The 20551-nt window shown below is 37.6% G+C and overlaps 1 protein-coding gene across 3 annotated transcripts; it reads right to left on the bottom strand.

Annotated features, from left to right (window-relative positions):
• Positions 1-323: 323 nt before the first annotated feature.
• Positions 324-20161, bottom strand: LOC130031684 (guanylate-binding protein 1-like). Of its 3 annotated transcripts, none has more exons than XM_056123119.1 (12): positions 20016-20161; positions 19362-19491; positions 16668-16876; positions 13453-13580; positions 12280-12389; positions 9871-10067; positions 7444-7686; positions 5792-6072; positions 4568-4780; positions 3357-3459; positions 2929-3122; positions 324-665 (listed from the first exon to the last, which is right to left on the bottom strand). In XM_056123119.1, the coding sequence occupies exons 3-12, from the start codon at positions 16855-16857 to the stop codon at positions 549-551; spliced, it is 1776 nt and encodes a 591-aa protein (XP_055979094.1). In that variant the 5' UTR covers positions 16858-16876; positions 19362-19491; positions 20016-20161; the 3' UTR covers positions 324-548. The 3 variants fall into 3 exon arrangements, with proteins under 3 accessions (XP_055979094.1, XP_055979096.1, XP_055979095.1); XM_056123121.1 differs by having other exon boundaries at positions 19362-19455; XM_056123120.1 differs by lacking the exon at positions 19362-19491.
• Between the last annotated feature and the right edge of the window lie 390 nt (positions 20162-20551).

Raw genomic sequence — 20551 nt, 5'->3', positions numbered from 1 at the left:
AGACCAATTTTGGGTAGTGGTTTCTTTATCTTCCTAGGGAAATTCTGTAGAGATTCTATGATGAATTTGAATTCTATAAGTGAGGGCTGTTCATTCACAGGGCCCAGGGATCACACCATTGCTTACAGTATGCAATCTCAATGTGAAGGAAATCTGCATTATTTTCACCGAGATAGTAGATTGATTGTCCTTAATATTGAAGCCCATTGTATTTTTGATCAGACTTGCTTAACTATGTTCCAAGTCTTTACTCAGTATTTATTAGTCTATAGGTGGTTACGTAGATGAATAAACAATTTTTCTGTATGGCACCAGTACGTGGGTATGTTTTTTATTAATAAAAAGGTTTATTGCATCTTTGTCACAACAATGAACAATATTGCTATGAAGATAGTCATGATTTCAATTATAGTAATATTGCAAAGTATTGGCATTATGAAATGCAAAACCTAATTATTAGCAAGTATAGAGAAATTTCTCCAAATTTTAAAACTTCTTGAGTTGTGCCTTGAATAACAGTCATGAGGAAATCTCTATCCTTCAGGTCTTTAGCTTATGACACATATTTTCTTTGGTTTTGATACTTCCCTTTGCAAATTCTTTATCTCATTAGAGAGTCGTTCACTCTCAGCTTTGAATCCTTCTTTTAGCAGTTTCTCCTGTTCCTGAAATGACAAGTGGAGACTTGTTTTAAGCAAACTATTGAACCATACTAAAAAAAGTTTACTTGCAAAGTATTATCATTGATGATTTAACTGTTTATCCAATACCCCTTGATGGAGACATACGAAGACATTAATGTTACTACCACACTTGCTAGCAAACTTGTTATATATGTTGAATTAAGGAGTAATATCAACAATAAGTTCTATTATTTAAGAAAATATCTATAGAATAATGTAGCTGTAGTGCATAGATTTGGGGAAAGTAAATTTAAAGTTTATATAAAATATAAAACAAAGCTCCCAGAAGCGCTTTGCTGTGAATGACTTCATACAGTCTAGCCCACTGATGCACCTAACGCAGCACACATGTGTTTGGTTTTAACATACTTGCTTGTATTCTCTGGGCTTAAACTCCATCCCTCTTGGAGAGCCCAGCAAGCTACCAAGAGTATCCTGCCCTCATGGCAGAGCCTGGCAAGCTACCCGTCATGTATTCGATATGCCCAAAACAGTAACAATAACGGGCCTCATTCCCCTGACCCTGAAAGGGCCTCCAATAAGGCAGCATTGGGAAAAACCGAGTAAGGAGAGGTTGCTAAAATCTCAGGGCTTTAACCAGTCATCTGTTCTTGGGCACTCAGGGTTTTTTCCAGATTCTGGCTATTGTAAAGAGTGCTGCAATAAACAGACAATTGCAGATGTCACTTCGACTATACTTTTTTGCCTCTCTGGGATATATTCCCAAGAGTGGTATTGCTGGATCAAATGGGAGCTCAATTTCTAATTTTTTGAGAATTGTCCATACTGTTTTACACAATGGAGTACTATGGAGCTGTTAGAAAAGATGAAGTCACGAAATTTACGTACAAGTGGTACTACATGGAAAGTACCATGTTAAGCGAAATGACTCACTCAGAAAGAAAGGGATAGACATAGAAAGATTGCATTCATCTGGGGAACATAAAGTAACAAAATCGGAGACTAACATCCAAGAATGGCCGAGATTAGTACCAGGAATTTTACTCTATGGCTTGCCAACCACACATACTAGGGGAAAAGGGAGCTCAGATAAAGAAGGGAACACCAAATAAAAGTGTTGGGAGGATCCTCCCAGGATGGGAGAAGCATGCGGAAAGTAGACTATAGACTAAACATGATTGTCACCCATTGCCTCTTTTGCAAACCACACCCATTAAGAGAGAGAACAAAAGGGAATGCCCTGCCACAGAGGCAGGGTGGGATGGGGGTGATGGGGAGTGGGAGGGATACTGGGATCCGTGGTGGTGGGAAATGGGCACTGGTAGAGGGATGGGTATTTGATCATTGTATAATTGAAACCCAAGCACAAAAATGTCTAAGTCTGCAACTGTACCTCATGATGTCTCACTATTAAAAATTTTTTAATAAAAAAAAAATAAAATCTCAGGGCTGGCATGAATGGAGACATTACTGGCGCCCACTTGAGTAAATTGATGAATAGGGGGATGACAGTGATACAGTAATACAGTGAAATTTAAAGTTTTGGAAAGGACTCAGCATCTTAGATAACAATAGGAACATTTGTAATGCATAAGAGGGGTTAAAGTACCAATGTTTTAAGGTATTTGGAAGAAACAGATATCAGGAAACAGATATCAGCTCTCTAGGATGACTGAGGTATTCAAGACTTCAGAGAAGAAAGTAACTGCGAATATGGAAGAAAGAGCAGGAGATCTAGATTGAGAATATTTCCAGAAAACACAGCCAATTTTTTGAGATCTAACAAAGCTTTAATCAATGAGGAACTGAATCAACAGTCTTCTTAAGATGGAATATATTCTTGGTAAAGAAGATGTAACCACTAAAAGGTTACAATTTTCTAAAGGTTTAGATGATGCTCTGAGCTCAGGGATCACTTCTGGTGGGTTCAGAGGACCATAAGGACCATATAGTGTTACAGGGATTGAACCTGGGTTGATTGCATGCAAGGCAAAGCCCTACCCCCTGGACTATTATACCAGCCCAGCAATAAAGTATTTTAAATTAAGATCTGTATGTATTCTTTTTTTTTTGTTTAATACACAATATTGACACATAATTTAAAGACTACTGTAAAGTGTACACAATGAGATAAGAAAGCAAAGAATTGATGTGAATCATTTCAGGGTAATATTTGCTTTGTCATAGGTTTAATAATGTGAAAGACACCCCTCAGGTATGTCTGTGTTTAGTGAAGAAATGGTGAAAAGTCAAACAGAAACATTATGGTTATTCATGTAAATACCTGAAGTTTAAGTGCCACTGTTCTATTTTGTTCTTTTAACATCTGAGCCCTCTCATTTTCTATCTTCTCAGTTAACTGTCTCACATGCTCCTGATAACTCTTTTCTTTATCTTCCATCATTTGCTGAGTCTTTTTTTGTATATCTTCCAGTGTTTGTGCTGCAGCTTTTGCAGATTCAGCTTTCACACGTTCCACTATCAAAGAAAAAAGAAAAATTTTTTGCCTGTATTAAAACATTACATCTTTATTCCCTTTACTTGTACTTATAATTCCTTCACCTGTAATTGTTCCTTCAGATTAAATGTGCCTTACTCAGACATGACCCCAACAATTTAAAGCTATCTTTGTTGTTTTTGCTCTAGTAAAGGGATTCTGGGTACACCAAACCAAATTATTTAAGCTTAAAGAGTTTTTGAAAGGATTCCTACCTTCAATGACCTTTTCCTTTTCTGTGAGAGTCTGGTCTGTCTGGAGAATTGTATCAGTCACAGATTCCTTGGAACTCAAGTATGCCTGAAGAACTTCTTCAGCCTTAGTACCCAGAGAACACAAAGTTAGTGGTGGGCAATGGTTATAAGCATTTGATCTTGTCTGTTCATGCCATTTTCCTCTAGGAACTGTCCTCTTGTCTAAAAATGGCCGAGGGGTGAGATTTTCCTGCCATATAAGGGTCAGTCTCCAGTGCCAATTATGCCATTCTACCAAACAGAATTATTTATAAGAAACTGGTTAGATGTGGGAAAACAAAAGTATCTTTTTAGTAGCCCAAGGACTCTAATTTTGTGATGGTTGGTTTTGTTATCTCCTATGAAGTAAACTTGCTAGAGAATGAAGCTGTCTCAGAGAAAGCAGGAGATGGAGAGAGGAGGAAAGTAGGGAAGGAGGGTGGGGTTGGAAAAGCAAGATAGACAGATGATGATATTCTTTGAATATCAGATCCAGCTAGTCTTAACGCCATAAAACCTAAAGAGAAGAGAGTACCAAATGAAGGGTGTTGTGAGGGCCCTCCCAGGGTGGGAGAAGCATGCTAAAAGTAGTCGATAGACCAAACATGATTGCCACTCAAAGCCTCTCTTGCAAAACACAGTACCCAAAAGAAGAGAGAGAGAACAAGGGGGAATACCCTGCCACAGAGGCAGGGTGGGACGGGGGGGGGATGAGGGTGGGGGGGATGCTGGGACCCATGGGGATGGATGACGGGCACTGGTGGAGGTATGGGGACTTGATCATTGTATAACTGAAACCCAAGCACAAAATTTGTAAGCCTATAACTGTACCTCATGGTTTTTCACTAATAAAAAAAGAAAAAGAAACCTAAACTGATAAATTACCATTTCTGTTTAAGATACTATTCATGAATTTCTGTCTCTTGCAGCATAATTACTCTGTTCTAATAGTGGATTGCAGCAATACCCTGATGGTTAATCCGATAAACCAATTTAATAGCAATTGTTAATTGAGCACACACTCTTGTATAAGAACATGGGTCATATCTGTCTCTCTGTACATGTTTAAGGAATAAGAGCACAAATGCTGACACTGCTTTCACTGCACATTCTTGTGAAATGACTCTAGTGACACAGCTGTTTCAGAGAGACAAGTGAGCAGCTTTCCAGATGAACAAATCAATCTTGGTTACCTGCAGTCCCTTCCCTGGTTCCTCACGGTATCTTTTCTTCAATTCTTTTGTCTTCTCTAAAAACAGACGGTAGCCTCCTGATTTAGAATAAATGCCACATTTCACTTCTTCTTCTAAAGGACTGAAAATATCCTTAAGCAAAGCTGAGCAACGATCTGATGATACTTTCAGATTCTGTTTGCAAAAGTCATCTCGTTTTTCTTCTAGCCGAACCTTTAATGTGACAATCATAAGTGAACAGAATAGGGAATAAAGTTACCTTAATCTTAGAATTTCTGGAAAGCCTCCTTAAAAATAAGTCTAAGTTTCCTAAAAAATACATTCCACCACCTTATCAAGTTCATAATTCTTTCTCTTGATGTTAAAAAAAATTGTTTGGGGGCCATACCCAGCAGTTCTCAAGGCACAGTCCTGGCTCTAAGCTCAGAGATCACTCTTGGAAGTCTCAGGGGACCTCATGAAGTGCCAGGGATTGAGTTTGGCCAGATGCATGCAAGACAAATGCTCTACCCACTGTACTATAGCTCTAGCCCAGATCCTGACTTTTAAAAGAAATTCCTTGGAGATGAAACTCAAACTAACAATACAAAAGCTTTATGCTATACTATCTGCTTTTCAAATCAAGCTAGTAACTGTTTTTGGAGTAACTGTGGTCCAATATAAGGCTCCTGAAAAAAGCTGAGACTATGGTATTTTTTTTTTATCATTTTGCTGAAATAAAGGTAAATGTCCTCCCGTTGATCATTGATTCACTTGAGCGGGCCCAGTAACGTCTCCATTGGAGATTTTGTTGTTACTGTGTCTGGCATATCGAATACGTCACGGGGAGCTTGCCAGGCTCTGCCTTGCAGGCGAGATACTCTCGGTAGCTTGCTGGGCACTCTGAGAGGGGCGGAGGAATCGAACTCGGGTCGGCCATGTTGGCTGCTTGCAAGGCAAACGCCCTACCCACTGTGCTATCGCTCTATCGTTAGTCTGATAAGTGAGTCCATAATTTTCTTAGAAGTTCTATTCTATATTAGAATAGGATATAGAATACATTCTATTAAATTGTGGAGAAGACTATTCACGAACCAAAACTGTTTCTCATATTTATGACAATAATGAACGGTAGTTGTCACCATTTTAACATTAACTATGAATCAATCCTTTCAAAATAAATATTCATTTTCTCTTTGTACTTGCTTTCTGAGACCCAGATTCATATAAAAGTGAGAACAATACCGCTAATTCCTTCTGAAATACTTGGTCTACGTCTTTGAAGGAACTCATGATGAAGAGTTCAATGGCCTCTTTCTCAATGGCTCTGTGAAGGTCCAGCAGCTCCTTGAGGGTTTCTGTGGGCAGCTGCAACTTCTGGCCCATCTGTTGACTATAATAATTAACGGCCTTTTGCACTGCAGCTGAATTCTCTATCTGTGCCAAGGCTAAGACTGCATCCTCCATGCAGGGCATTTCTCCACTATTGATAGCATTGACATATGTCAGCACCAGGTTCTCTAGACCTACAAACAGAAAGCAAAAGATAATGCTTGATGCAGGTGGGGTGACAAGCCTCCAACCATGGGCCAGTCTTCCTGGTCCTTGTTTATATTGTCTATCAGTAATAACCTCATACTGGTGTTTTATATCGCAAAAATGAGTGCAGTAAATATAAATCTGTCTCTCCCCTTCTGACTCATTTTATTCAGCAAGATACACTCCATGTCCACCCATTCAAAAGCAAATTTTATTTTCCTAATAAGTTTTCATTTTTCCTAACAGCTGCATAGTATTTCATTGTATAGATGTGCCATAGTGAGAAATTGTTCTTTTCTATATATTGTTGATTACATCTATTTATACCCATTTGTCTCTCAGCATTAGTGTCTCCAACATCAATTGGAAGCTTGCTACAAAGTGCAAACTCTTTTATTCTGTTCAGATCAGATGGATGAGAAAGTTATGTGTTTATTTATTTTGACAGTGTTGGGGATCAGACCCAGGATGAATATTCTACTAGGCTACATCCCTGGACAAAAACCCTTTTGGTCAGCATCACTGAATGATATATAGGCACATTAGAATTTGAGAATTTCATGGTACATACCATAGATTCATAGGTCTGTATTTACTGGGTACGAACAACTGCTTTATACCTAAGCAGCAGTAAGACAGATACAGTACCTATCTCACTTATCTTTAGATCTGCCTATGGTAAGCATTTGATCAAAACTTGTGCAATAAGCCAAAAGATCTCATCTATTTTTTCTTATTATAGTTGTATTAAAGGTCACTTTCTGTGATGATAGAAATGTCTTGTGTGTGCTGTCAAGTATGACAGAATCACATAACCAAGGATGTGAATCTTTTAAATATGACTTATGATAGGAATTTTTCTTTATTTTATAGTTAAATTTTTGAGCCATAATCACTGTTAAATATCCCTTAAGTACTGCAGACCCCGTTTAACACAAATTTTTTTAATTAGGAGGTAAATTAAGGCCACAGCCAGCTGTGTTCAGAGGTTACTCATCAGTGTGTGCTCGGGGATCACTACTGGCAGTGCTTAAAGCACTATGTGGTGCCAGGGATTGAATCAGAGTAGGTTGCATGCAAGGTAAGTACCTTACCTGCTATACTATCTCTTCAGTCCCACACCAGCTTAATTTTAATAAATAGAGATTTTGCTTTTCTTCATCAGCTTTCTTATCTTTATTCACCCAATAAATTAGACATAATCCATTGAAATCATTGATACTGTATTGAAGTTAGCACATTAGAAACAGATTCACATTTCTCAAGAGTGAATCTGCTTCTTCTGAATCTTAGGGAGATATTAAATCTTTGGTCCTTTACGATTAACTTTGACAATAAAGATTGGAAAGGGGACTTACGAAGTCCATTGACCTTGATGCCTCCTAAAAGAGTTTTTGTTTTGGAACTGCTAAAGATGTAGGAACAGAAATCTGCAGCTTGTGTTACAAATTCAGGATCTAGCTCATCATCGGGCAATGTCTCAAGATTTTTTAGTTTCTTTCGGTGAGTGGGTTGATCAAAGATGAAGCATTTCTTCTTTGGGAAGAATTTCCGGATACAGAGTCGAGGCAGATTAAAATTTTTATCTTTTTGGCTGGTACCTAGGTGAAATAAAAGGAGAGAGAGAGAAAGAAAGAAAGAAAAATAGGAAGGAAGGAAGGAAGGAAGGGCTAACACTTTTTTTGGGCAAAGGGTCAAATGTTAAATATTTTAGGCCTTACATATTAATACCTGGATCTTCTTTCCAGGTATTGTTTTACTATTATAGCAGGAAAATAACCATAGCATATAGGTACACCCATTTCTCAAAAATTCTGAAGTCACTTTAATCATATGGAAGATCTATGCAAGTACCTCTTATCACTAACCAATTGATATTTAAAGAGTTTTGCTTTTGTTATAAAAGGTAAAAAAATAAAAACTTGTATTCAGTATTTCTTTTGGAGCAGATATTACAGAGGCAGTTTGTATGTGTTAATTGGTTTAACTTGAGTTTAATTTGGGGTCTGAGAATACCAAAAGTTTTTTACTATTAAAAAAGTTTTCATATAAACTAATGGTAGTTGCCTTTTACATATGAAATAAGGTCAATTTTATAGAAACACTCTATCTTCTGAATAAAGGGGAAATATGTATGTATACATGGGAAAAATTTTCTAATAAAAATTTATTTGCAAAAATAGCTGATAGGGTGGATTGCTATCATTTGACTGTGAGCCATGAACTTCCAACCCCAGAGTCTACTGATCATTCTTTGATATGTGCAGGTATATTAGTGAAGGGCCTCCTCACATCATGGCAATGAAATTTCTGGGAGGTAATAAAGTCACCAATTCTATGTCTGACCCACCTTCTGGATATAAGAAGCAAAACCTGATAAGGCCTTCTCCAGCAGCAGACTCTGAGAAGACTGGACCCCTCCCTACAGAAAGGGCCTGAGGAAATTACTGAGACCCTTTAATTTCTTGCTTTAATTTGATTAACCTTCAGCTAGTCCAGATCAGAGAGTACTAGACCTATACTCCCAGAGAAGATCCACCAGGAACAATGGTAAAAAAAAAATAGAGTTTCGAGGACCACTCACAACTCTACCCACTTTGCAACAACCCTATGCTAAGGACTTTTATCTTGCTAGAAAGTCCCATGTGAGGGCAGCTTGGAAAAACCCTATAAAAGCCACTTTGAACAAAGGGAGGGCATACATATGTTGCCCGAGCCCATGTGCTGCTTCTACCCATGTGGCCAAGCATATGTATCACCCACATTTCCCCTCTTGAGGTGTGTACTTTCATGCTTTCATTTCTAATGCCCGGATGTGAGTAGAGGCTTTCTCTGATCTTAGAGTAGCCCGTGTTCTCCCTTGAGAGCATTAGTCTCTTGCTTTTTCTCCCTCCTCACCTTCAAAACCCTCCAAATAAAAATCTGTTCTATTTCACTACTTGTCTATTCCTGAAATTCTTTTCTGTGAGGCGAAACAAGAATCCTGAAAACCCTGGGTAATGTCTAAGACCGACTTTCCTCTCATGCACAGAGCAACTCCTCCTCTCATGCACAGAGCAATTTCAAAGCTCCCTGAGAAATTGGGTGGTGGGGATCAACTCCCAAATTGAGAAAACCAAGCAGACATGAGGTGTGCCTTGATGGCCACCTAGTGGGACTGGCAGGACTCTGCCCCATGCTGAGCAGGGGCTCATCGCAGACTTTATCAGTTCTAGTCTTTCCAGATGGGTCTCATGGTGGCAGAGGTGTATCAGGAGAAAGTGACCATCTCTCTCCTCCCTGCCTCACATAAGCCATGTTGTGGGGCCCACTGACATCACTTTGGCTTCTTGATTTAATCATAAATGCCATTCTTTGACTAATGGCTGCACCATATGCTCCTAAGCAGGCATATACAATTAACTGTAGCATAGCCAAAGGTGAGAGGAAAGGAAACATTCTTAAAATTTGGGGAGAGTATAATTAAAATTAAATTTGATTCCTCCGCCCCTCTCGGAGAGCCCGACAAGCTACCGAGAGTATCTCACCTGCACGGCAAAGCCTGGCAAGCTACTCGTGATGTATTCAATATGTCAAACACAGTAACAATTGTCACAATGGAGACGTTACCGGGCCCGCTCTAGCAAATCAATGAACAACGGGAGGACAGTGACAGTGACAGTTTATATAATAAATCAATACTAGTTCTTAGTAATAGCTGAGATTAGAATGTAAGTGTAAAAATGGTAAAAATGACAGTTTCTGACATATATCCTGCCCATTTACCAATGCTAAGTACTTGTTACCTTTCTTAAGCTTTAGTGAGAGCTCCAGGTACTCATCTGGTGTGATATTCTGTCCATCTGCTTCCAAATCTAGGGAGAAATCCCGTAGGGTCCACACAAAGTCTGGGAAGAAGCTCACAAAGTCAGCTGAATCATTGGTCCCATTGTCACAGGGTGAGGATTTTGCTCTGATTCGATCTGTTAGCTCTGTGACATAGCTGAATTCCAAGCTCAGGAAAACCAACATACCAGATTAGGTACCCATCCATCCCCTTCATATTTGCTGCACATATTCCATTACCATCATTTTCCTTTTTTTAGTTTTAATCAATTATTTAAAAAATAGTTTAGGTAGCATGGTTACCTTAATATTCTTAACTTTCAAGGTTTTTATGTAGAGACCATGCATTAACTACTACCTGTGGGGTCCTCCTCACCACCTCCAGAGAAAATGGGTATTATTCAACATAGCACAAGCACCACCATTTTTAAGTGGCAGTCATTCTGCACCAAAGCTTGCTTAGTAGAAAAATTTGTACGTCCATGACCATGGCCTTGAAGCATGTCTGAAAAGATGAGACATGAACCTCCAGAAAGTTAGCTAGACCACCAAGAATCGGGCAATTTTCAGAAATAAGGATATGAAAGGGTGTGGGAACGAAAGAGGGGAGTCACTCTTCTATTAGAGGAAACAGCGCTGACTGGGTCAACTTTCTCCACTTTTTCAGCTTTCTGAATTCAATGCTTGCTTGACTTGTGCCTAATAAAACTTTATACTGTAAAACTCGTTGTTTTGTGTGGTCTTTCAGATACTGGACCCCTAACACTACCAAAGTGCCCAAGGCTCTACCAGTGTCATTTGTCACCTCTAGTGCACTTCTTCCCTCTCCTCCCCTCACATTGTTTGACAAGCTCAATTTTGTATTGAAGGTCAGGGTTTGTTCTCATATGATATTGGCTATCCTCTTATCTAGTTTCTCTATATACAACAAATAAGTGAGATAATCCAGTGATTTGTTTACTGCTTTGTGTCTTTGCAAAATTTCAGTTTAACCCTGCATATCCTTGCTCAGAAGTGCAGGTGAAATTTCTGCAACTCAGCTGGTCTGTCCTGAGGCTGACACAGAGGACTTAGACCTGAACTGTGGGATGTACAGGAAACTCCCAATTTCCTGTGGGCTCCAAGTTCTCCTCCAGCAGCAGGGAGCCTTTGAAACATATCAGTGTCATAACACCTTTTTATTCTTGTGGTTAACTGTTTCAGAGAATTACTATTCTGTTGACTTATTTTAACTGTCTTTCAAATTACTTCTCTACTTCCAGTTTCCTTTAACAAGTGCTCTGTCTTTTTCTTTCATAGCAATTGTAATTATTTTCACATTCTACAGTATCCTATCAACTTGTCTTTAAATATTGACTTTTTCTGTTTCTAATTCACCTATTGTATCTTCAATGGTTACGTATCCTTTATCAGGATACATAAATTGTATAAATACATTGCCAGAGTGTTTCCTTGGCCCTGGCACATTCTTTTATCTTTTGAAATCTAAAATTTTGTTGAACATTCTTGGTTTTTAATAATTAAAAGCTCTTCTGTCAGGGAGAGGGTTGTTTCTGTTCCTTGAGTAGTATTTTCTTCCAGCTGAGTTCTAAGCATTAAATTCCTTTGTACTTTGCTTCTTTCTTCTCCCACCTTTCCATCCCGCACTTCAGGTAGTGTGTCTGCATAGAGACTTTACCTTCTCCTTTATCCCATATACTGCCAAGATGTTTCTCTTTTCTCTATGGCTGCAGGCACTATTGTTCTCACCCTTTATCCCCATAGCCACTCCCTCCATCTACGCCTGCAGTTTCTGTTGCAACTGCTTTCTCTGAAGCTTGTAACTCTTCTCTCTGATTAGTTTTCTGGACAAAATCCTCCAAAAACTTTGTCTCTAAGAATGTGTTATTGTTTGTAGCTGTTTAGCTTTGATCCCCTTTCTGCCATCTTGGCTCTACCACCACTTGTCATTTTGCCTTTTACCTTTGCCTTTGCTGAATTGTCAGTTCCTTAGTAGGTACAGAGGATATTGTTTGTCTTGAATTATATTTGAGTTTTCTCTTTTTGTGCTCTATTCAGAAGGATTCACATTTAGGTAGCTGTTTTTATTATTTGATTTCTGGGCTTCCTCAGTGGTGCTCAGGATGTTGTGTGGGTGGGTGGGGTCACTCACGCTCTAGGAGGACATGGCACTGCTCAGAAGCTAAGGTGCCAGGAATACCAACCCGCTCTTAGCTCCAACTCTGCTTGGGAACCTCCAGGGATCTGGAGATGTCAGGGTGGAATTCATTCATGAGCCCATATCCCTGTACTATCTACCAAGGCCCACCATCTGATGTTTAATTACAGGTCTCTGACTGTGCCGCTATTCTGCACTACAGAAAGGATACTGCAGTTGATCCATGGCCTGCTGAGTGATGGTACCTATGCTGTTGTACACAAAGGTGCTGCTCAGGAGGATTGCTAAGGCAAAAATCCAGGAGTCGTTCTGATTGTTACCCTGGAAATCAGAATACATTGGGACAAGAATAATGTATCATTCCAGGTCAACAGTAGAAAAAGTCAGTGAATTTTATTAAATAATTTTGGGCTAATGACTGCTAAGGAGGACAAAAATTTATACAAAAATAATTACTAAGAGAACTTGGACTTTTAATAGCTTTTTGATTTATATTTAGTTTATGCTGATTTCACCAGATTCAATTATAGTTAAATTGCAGGTAATGGCAATGCAAGAATTTAAGGTTATATAAATTTTAAGATATTATATAGCACAGTAGCACTGTCCTCCCATTATTCATTGATTTGCTCAAGTAGGCACCAGTAAAGTCTCACAAAAAATTGTGAGACATTTTACTTTTTTTGGCATATCGAATATGTCATGGGTAGCTTTCCAGGCTTTGCCATGTGGGTGAGATATTCTCGGTACTTTGCCGGGCTCCACTCTCATAGAAAATTGCATTATATGAAATAATAATGCTTATTTCTATTTTATTAGGTGATTATATATTCTTTATACTTTGACTTTTTTTAAATATCCAGAAAAATTCTATAAGATAAATATAGATCTAGTATATCTATTCTGCAAGTCAGAAAGCTGAGGTTAAAAGTTTTAAAATAATTTTCTAAGACAGTTGAACTTGTAGCAGAGTTTAAATTTAAACACAAGGGCATGGAGCACCAGAGTTTAAAGTCTCAAATTAATTTTTCTGTAGAGAAGAGTTAAAGCATTGATTTATTCCACTAAGTTTAAGTACCTATACAAGGTTACTCAGCTCTAGCATATTGTTAGTAATTAGAGTACCATCCACTTACTACTATGCTATTCTTCTACAATTCTGTATTTTGAGTATACTTTTTGATCTATTTCCTACATTTGATCTTATGGTATGTAATGGAAACAAATAACAACAAACATATATACATATATATATGTATAGATAGGTATAGATATATGCACACATATAGGTTAATTGCAAGTTCCTATTTAAAGACAATTTAACACTTCGAAAAATATTCAGACATAAAGTGCTTTATTCCACAATGGTATCCTCAATACTTACCTTCTCTATGTCTCCCAGGCCTTCAGTGTCCAGAAGAACTAAAGTATGGTCGGACTTCTCGGGGTGAGGTACACACCACATCCAGATTCCTTTGGTGTGAGATTGCACTGTGGATCCTAGAGAGAACCCTGCAGAACAGGGGTTAGTGGGATTAATAGGAGGAGAATTTTAATTGCAAACAGGTATGGAAATTGGCCTAAAAGTGAACTTAATCAAGCTTAGAGAACCAATTTTATAACCAGTTTTAGTTTTAAAGGGGGCATAATTTTCAATACTATGAAATATTTATTTTTTTCAAAATACGTGCTTTGCATATGGGAAGCCCAGGTTGATACCTGGCATCACATGATACTCCAAATGCTTGGAGTGACCCCGAGCAATAAATAGGAAAGTAGTCCCTGAACAACAATTTGTTGTGCTCCCACCACACACACAAGCCAAAACAAACCAAACAAATAAAAATACATATATATATATATACATTTTCATAGTAATGATAAACTATAAATAGAAATTAGTTTAACATAATATAGTCCATTGAATATAAGCCCACAGTCAACTTCACACTCAATGGTGTAAAACAATGCTAGCCTGCTACAAAAATTTACCAAAATATATAATAAAGTATAAAAGTTCTAGAAGAAAAAATTGAGGGAAAGCTACATAATGTTGAACTTAGCACTAATTTCTTGGATATGGCACCAAAAGTACAAGTGAAAGAATAAAACAGTTAAATTGGACTTTAATATATTAAAAACTTCTATGATTCAAAACACAGTCTCAACAGAGCGAAAAAGGTAACATGAAAGAAGGTGAACTTATTTGCTAGTTTTGGATCTGATACGGGTTTGAGATCCACATTATATAAAGAAAAAATGGACGAGAATTTAAGTAGACATTTAATTTAAAAAATACAACAAGGATCACGAACAAATTTTAAAAAATCTCAACATAACTAGTCACTAGGAAAAAGCACACAAAAACCACCATGAGTCACCACTTCATACCTATTAGGATGATCACTATTTTTTTTAAAAGTAGGAGAAAATAACAAATATTGCCAATTAAGGGGAAAAAACAAAAAAAGCATGCATTTCTGGTGTAAGGTTAAAATAGAATTGCTATGGAAAATTATATGGTTAATTAAAAGAATGAATATAGTATTACCATCAATTCCATTTCTAAGTCTATACTTTAAAATATGTGAAATATGAAATTTGAATAGATAATTCTACAAGCATGTTCATACTAACATTTTTCCTAATAGCCAAAAGGTGGAAACAACTTAAGTATTCATATATAGATAATGGATCAAAATTAGTATGTATTCAGCCTTAAAAAAGAAAGAGGTATGACATGCGATGCATCACTGATGTACCTTGAAGAAATTAAACTAAGTGTCAGGGGAAAAATAATGTATGATTCTTATAAGAGATTGCAGAACAGGAAGATTCATAGAGATATAATGTAGAATGGCACTTGCCAAGGTTTGAAAATTTATTCTTTATTGGGAACAGAGTATCTGTTAGGGAAGATGAGAAACTAATGAAGAGGATAATGGTAATGTTAGACAAATGTGTCACATAACTGAACTCTTGAAATTGGTTATAAATGGTGAGATTGTCAGACAGAGGAAGAGAGACTGACACAGAATGATCCCTTTCATTTGCTGGACATAAAGAAACATAAAGGAGGAATAACAAATGCTCAAAGACAATAGAAACAAAAAATAAAACACTAGTATTCTGAAGGAAGCATGTACCACATATATAATATTTATATTATATTATTTGCTCGAGTGGGCCCAGTAACGTCTCCATTGGAGACTTTGTTGTTACTGTGTCTGGCATATTGAATACGTCACGGGGAGCTTGCCAGTTTCTGCCATGCGGGTGAGATACTCTCGGTAGCTTGCCGGGCTCTCCGAGAGGGGCGGAGGAATCGAACTCGGGTCGGCCATGTTGGCTGCGTGCAAGGCAAATGCCCTACCGCTGTGCTATCACTCCAGCCCAATATAATATATTATAATATATATATTATATTATATTATAAAATCTCTTGTAGAACGAGTCAAGTTGGTGGGAGGCAAATGAAGTTGGGGGGTCATTGGTGGAGTGAAGTGAACACTGGTGAAGAGATTGATATAGAAAAATCGTATGCCTGAAACCCAATATTGAATAACTTTGTAATTTCACAGTGACAAAGTAAAAAAAATTTTTTTAAGAAATAAAGAAGTTGTACATATAATCAATGAAGTACTACTCAGGCATTAAAAACATGGAAGATTATCTTTTGTGACAGTATGGATGGTACTAGAGGTAATTAATATTAACAGAAGTAACCAAAGATTAAAGAAAAATAAATACTGGGTAATTTCTCTCAAATGCAGAATATCAACAACCAAAGGAAATGAATTAACACATCCCAACAAAAATAGCTCTTAGAATCTAAAAAATATGATGGTTATCAAAGAGAAGGGGGAATAGTTGGAAGAATAAGTGGGTATCCGTCTGATAATAAACAATATTAGAATTTTTGTAGAGTTCAACAAGGCTTATACAGATATAAAGGTGTGAAACTATACTCTCATAATTTTTTCCAAAGTACTGCAAGATAATAGCAAAACATACAGTTTTAATTAGACATAAAAGAAGCTAAGGCAAGTGGAAAGAAAGATAGGCTGACTCTTATACTGAAGAGAAAAATAAAGGCAGAGCTGTGGACTGAAAGCTAGTTTCCAGTATTTATCACCATTTCTATTTTTCTCTTTGAATCACCATACTCAATGCTAGCTATGTGGGTTGTCAAAAGACACTCAGCAGACCTTTCCTGGTACTGAAAACAAACCGAAGATTAGACAAGGATAACTGTCCTTGCTCAAAAGCCTAAAGTTTATACTCAGTCCACCTTGCCCCCCAAACTTAACCCTTACTTTGTTTAGGTTTATGGATAAGGTGGAGTGTGTCTCAGGGAACCAGCCACAGGGGATTTTATTATTCTTTCTGAGATATACTGATCTATGACCCACCCTTTCTTCCCTGTTCTTTTCTTTTAAAAAACCTTTCTTGTGAATGTTTAGACTTAGCTGACTGCTTTGAGGACATGAGTTAACCTTCATCTAACTGGCTTGTTGTCAATAAAGCTTTTTCTGTGCTGTCACTGTGTGTGTCTTTGATTAGCCTTCAAGTACCTTTTTCAGTTACCACATCACTTACCTGTTCTCTTCCCAGCCAGCCTGTTCATCAGGTAGGACTTGCCTGTGCGATAGAGACCTACAATTGCCACCACCACAACAGGCTGTGAAATGGCTGCCAGTATCTTCAAAGCTTCTGGATTAACCACCAGTTTCTCATTAGCATTCTCAATGAGGCACACAGGGCCTGGCATTTGGATCTCTGAGGCCATGTTCAGAATGTTTTCTTATCTGAAAAAGCAGAGATTAGATGGAGTTCTTTCCTAGGTTATTTTGCATACAGAAAATGGAGAAAAAAAATTCCAACATGGCCAAAAATTATGTCAGTGGTGAATAGATAAGAGAAAGATCTGTATCTTTTATTTTCATCTATTTATTTAAACCATTTTTACTTAGGCATTGGGATTTACATATTGTTACACATACTTTTCAATGGATACATCATCTCAACAACACACCCACAACCAAAGAGACCCCTTCCTGCAACCAGTGTCCCCTTCTACCTCCCAGGACGCCCTGCCTTGTAACCTCAGGTCTATAGACAAAATTTTCACTTCTGATGACATTTAGCATTTATTGTCCCTTTTCCGGTTTTTATTTATTTTTTTATCCTACATATCAGAGAGGGCTGGATTGATAGCATAGCGGGTAGGGTGTTTGCCTTGCATGTGGTCGACCTGGGTTCGATTCCTCTGCCCCTCTCCGAGAACCTGGCAACCTACCTGTGATGTATTCGATATGCCAAAAACAGTAACAGTAAGTCTCATAATTTGTTGTGAGATGTTACTGGTGCCCACTCAAGCAAATTGATGAACAACGGGAAGACAGTGCTACAGTGCTACATATCAGAGAGATCTTACTCATAATTTAAATTGTGGAAATGGTGACAATTACACATATCGGTAAAAAAGAGCTAATTTCCTGAAATTCCACAAAATAGTAAATCAATGATAAATTGGTTAAGCAAAAAATAATTTTTCAAAAATTCAACATTTTTCAGTATATAATTAAAATAATATTATGACTATGTGATAATTAATACATCTTAAGATTTAAATGAAATAGATGTAGTTTTTTGAATATTGCTAAAGTATTATAATAGAATATTGAAAAGATGTTGCATGCCAGTGACTTTTTATATATTCAGCCACTCACACAAACAAGATCTAGATTTATTTGACAACTTGATTACATATAATAAATATCTATTTATTTTTACTATATATAAATACTTTTATGAGTAAGTCATATGGAGCGATAGCACAGTGGGTAGGGCGTTCACCTTACAAGCGGCCAACATGGCCGACCCAAGTTCGATTCCTCCGCCCCTCTCGGAGAGCCCGGCAAGCTACCGAGAGTACTCAATATGCCAGACACAGTAACAACAAAGTCTCCAATGGAGACGTTACTGGGCCCGCTCAAGCAAATCGACGATCAACGGGAGGGCCTTTACCTTTACCTTGCCTTTATGAGTAAGTCAAGTAGTAAAAATTTTTTTTTGCACTATCAATACATTTTCTTTTCCCTCATGTTTATTTCTTTTCTCTTATCCGAGAATATAGGTCCACCAAACTCATACCACCATTCCAAAAGTAGAATCAATATCTCTTTTGCAATTGCCTAAAATATATTACCATTAATCACATGCAGACATAGAAGCATAAAGTGTTGGGAAAAGAAGGAAAGAAATAGTATGGAGGGGAAGGGGAAAAGAGATAAGTGACATGCAAGAAGGCTACAACTCAAGGGGACCTAGGTATATTTGCAGTGTTAAAGAATGATAGAGCTAAATGTCCAAACCACAGAGTAAACAGAATAGAAAACATGAGGCCCAAACTTTAATAATCAAATTAAAATGGTGCCTGTCAAGATGGCAGGCTGGGGCTGAGTGTTGGGGTAGGAGAGAGAATCTGGGAACACTGGTGGAGGGAAGTAAACAGTGGGTGTGGGATTGGTGATAGAATGCTTTATGTGAAAAACCCAACTATGCAAAACTTTGTAATTCATGGTTATTTCATAAAATAAAATTTTGAAAAAGAAAAAAAAGAAAAAAGCATCATATTTTCATATTTTTCTTTAGGTTTAATTTGGACTAAGGGCATTTCTAAAACCTTGGGATGGGCTTGTGTTAGCCAAGGACAATGGAATTTAAACCTCATTGGCTTAGCAATAAATTCCAGCTAAATGTAGGGTACAAAGGAACAATTACAAATACTGGATATCATTAAGACTTATGTTTGTGTGTGGATATATCTATATCTAGATATATGTGCGTAATCTGGATGAGAAGATGGTAAATAGAAGGATGAAAATATCTAGAGGGATAGAAGAGTTATTCCAAGAAATATCTCTATTTCATTTAAAGACGTCTAGGCCGGTCCTATTTTGTTCTTTTTCCTATTAGAGGAGGAGAAGCCGGAAGGAGAGGGGGATGGGGTTCGGTGAGAGAATGGGAAGGGAAACAGGAAGCAGGGCCTGAAAACCAGAACAGCCAGACACAGAAGTGAATGGAGCTAGTATGTTAAGCCAAGGGATTCAGGGGAGATGTTTCAAAATGCAGATTCAAAACTGTTTCAGAGCAGCACAGAAGTCAAGGCACAGAGACACATTGATTTAGTGACTCTCCACAGTAGATTCTTTAGAAAGTAAGTTTTTTAGTTAAAAGAGAGTGGGACTAAAATTTTACTGTAAATAGTTGAAAGGTCATAGAACTCACCCTATGCAGAGGGATGGAGATGAATGTATGGCTATTTCATCAGCTGGCCATTCAGTCTTGAGCAAATCTTACAATAGCAAGGAATGAGCTAGCACTAAGACATGAGATGAATATTTCTAAAATAAGTCCACTGTAAACAAAGTGCAAATACATGATTTAAACACAACAGTGTTTCCATGAATCTCCATTTTTCAGTCTGGTTTTAAGGTTTTTTAAAAAAAATTATTATTATTATTTTTAACAATGCCAAGTGGTTGCATAGGCTGCTTTGCTTTCCATTTAGAAAAGTTCTCCAACAAAGACAATGGTAATTTAGTAAGGCCCATAGTCAATACAGACGAGTCAGTAAAGAGAAAGGCAATCTTCTTTATAAATGCTGTTTAACCCACACTTGGAAAGTCCAATTGAATAAACATGCTAGTGTCACCAAGAGAGCACCAGAAAATCACTCTCATCCCGTCCCACACCTGCACACCAAGCTCAGCTGGAGTCTCTCGGTGAAGCTCATGTTTTTAGAACATGAATGAAAGTTTATGCAACCTATAACACCCCTGCCTGAACCCGATCCTGGATCTCTGGTGAGATATTTTCACTAGAACACCTTTAGGTCTTGAGAGCAAGTTACTTTGTTGACAGAGTAGTCAGAGTTCTTACCTGCTGCTGTCTTCTCTCCTGAGTTTAGGTGATTCTGTTGTTTCTCTGACTTACTAGACTTTTACTTCAGCTCTCCAGCATTAGGGGCTTTACAGATTTCCTTCTGTAAACAGTGGATTAAAAGCGAAGTATTGTTTTGTAATATGATTTTGAGTAATATGAAAGTGAAAGTAGAAGGGTACAAAGCAATGACTCAACCACTCAAAGAATTTCTGGAAGCTCTGCCAGTACAAGATGACATGGCTTTGCCATGATTTCTTAATTCAAATCTTAAAAAGAGAAGAAAAGAAAGACATCTTAGAGACCATTTGCTGTTTAAAAAAATATTTTCTTTAGTGCTTTAATAAAAGTGGGTGTGTTTCAGTGTGGGTGCTTACTTTGAGAGACATGGAATGAAAAAGCACCGTATGATTCTTTTAGGTCTAAATTTCTTTAAGAGTAGGCACTGTCTCAGTGGACCTGACTCCTCATTATTAAGTGCAGTAACTTGGGAAAAGGTGAATCTGACATACTCAGAAATACCTAGAGTCTAATCA

This window comes from Sorex fumeus, unplaced genomic scaffold (genome assembly GCF_029834395.1).
Source record: "Sorex fumeus unplaced genomic scaffold, SorFum_2.1 ptg000047l, whole genome shotgun sequence".
Taxonomy (NCBI): domain Eukaryota; kingdom Metazoa; phylum Chordata; class Mammalia; order Eulipotyphla; family Soricidae; genus Sorex; species Sorex fumeus.
This window is presented reverse-complemented; position numbering and strand designations above follow the sequence as displayed.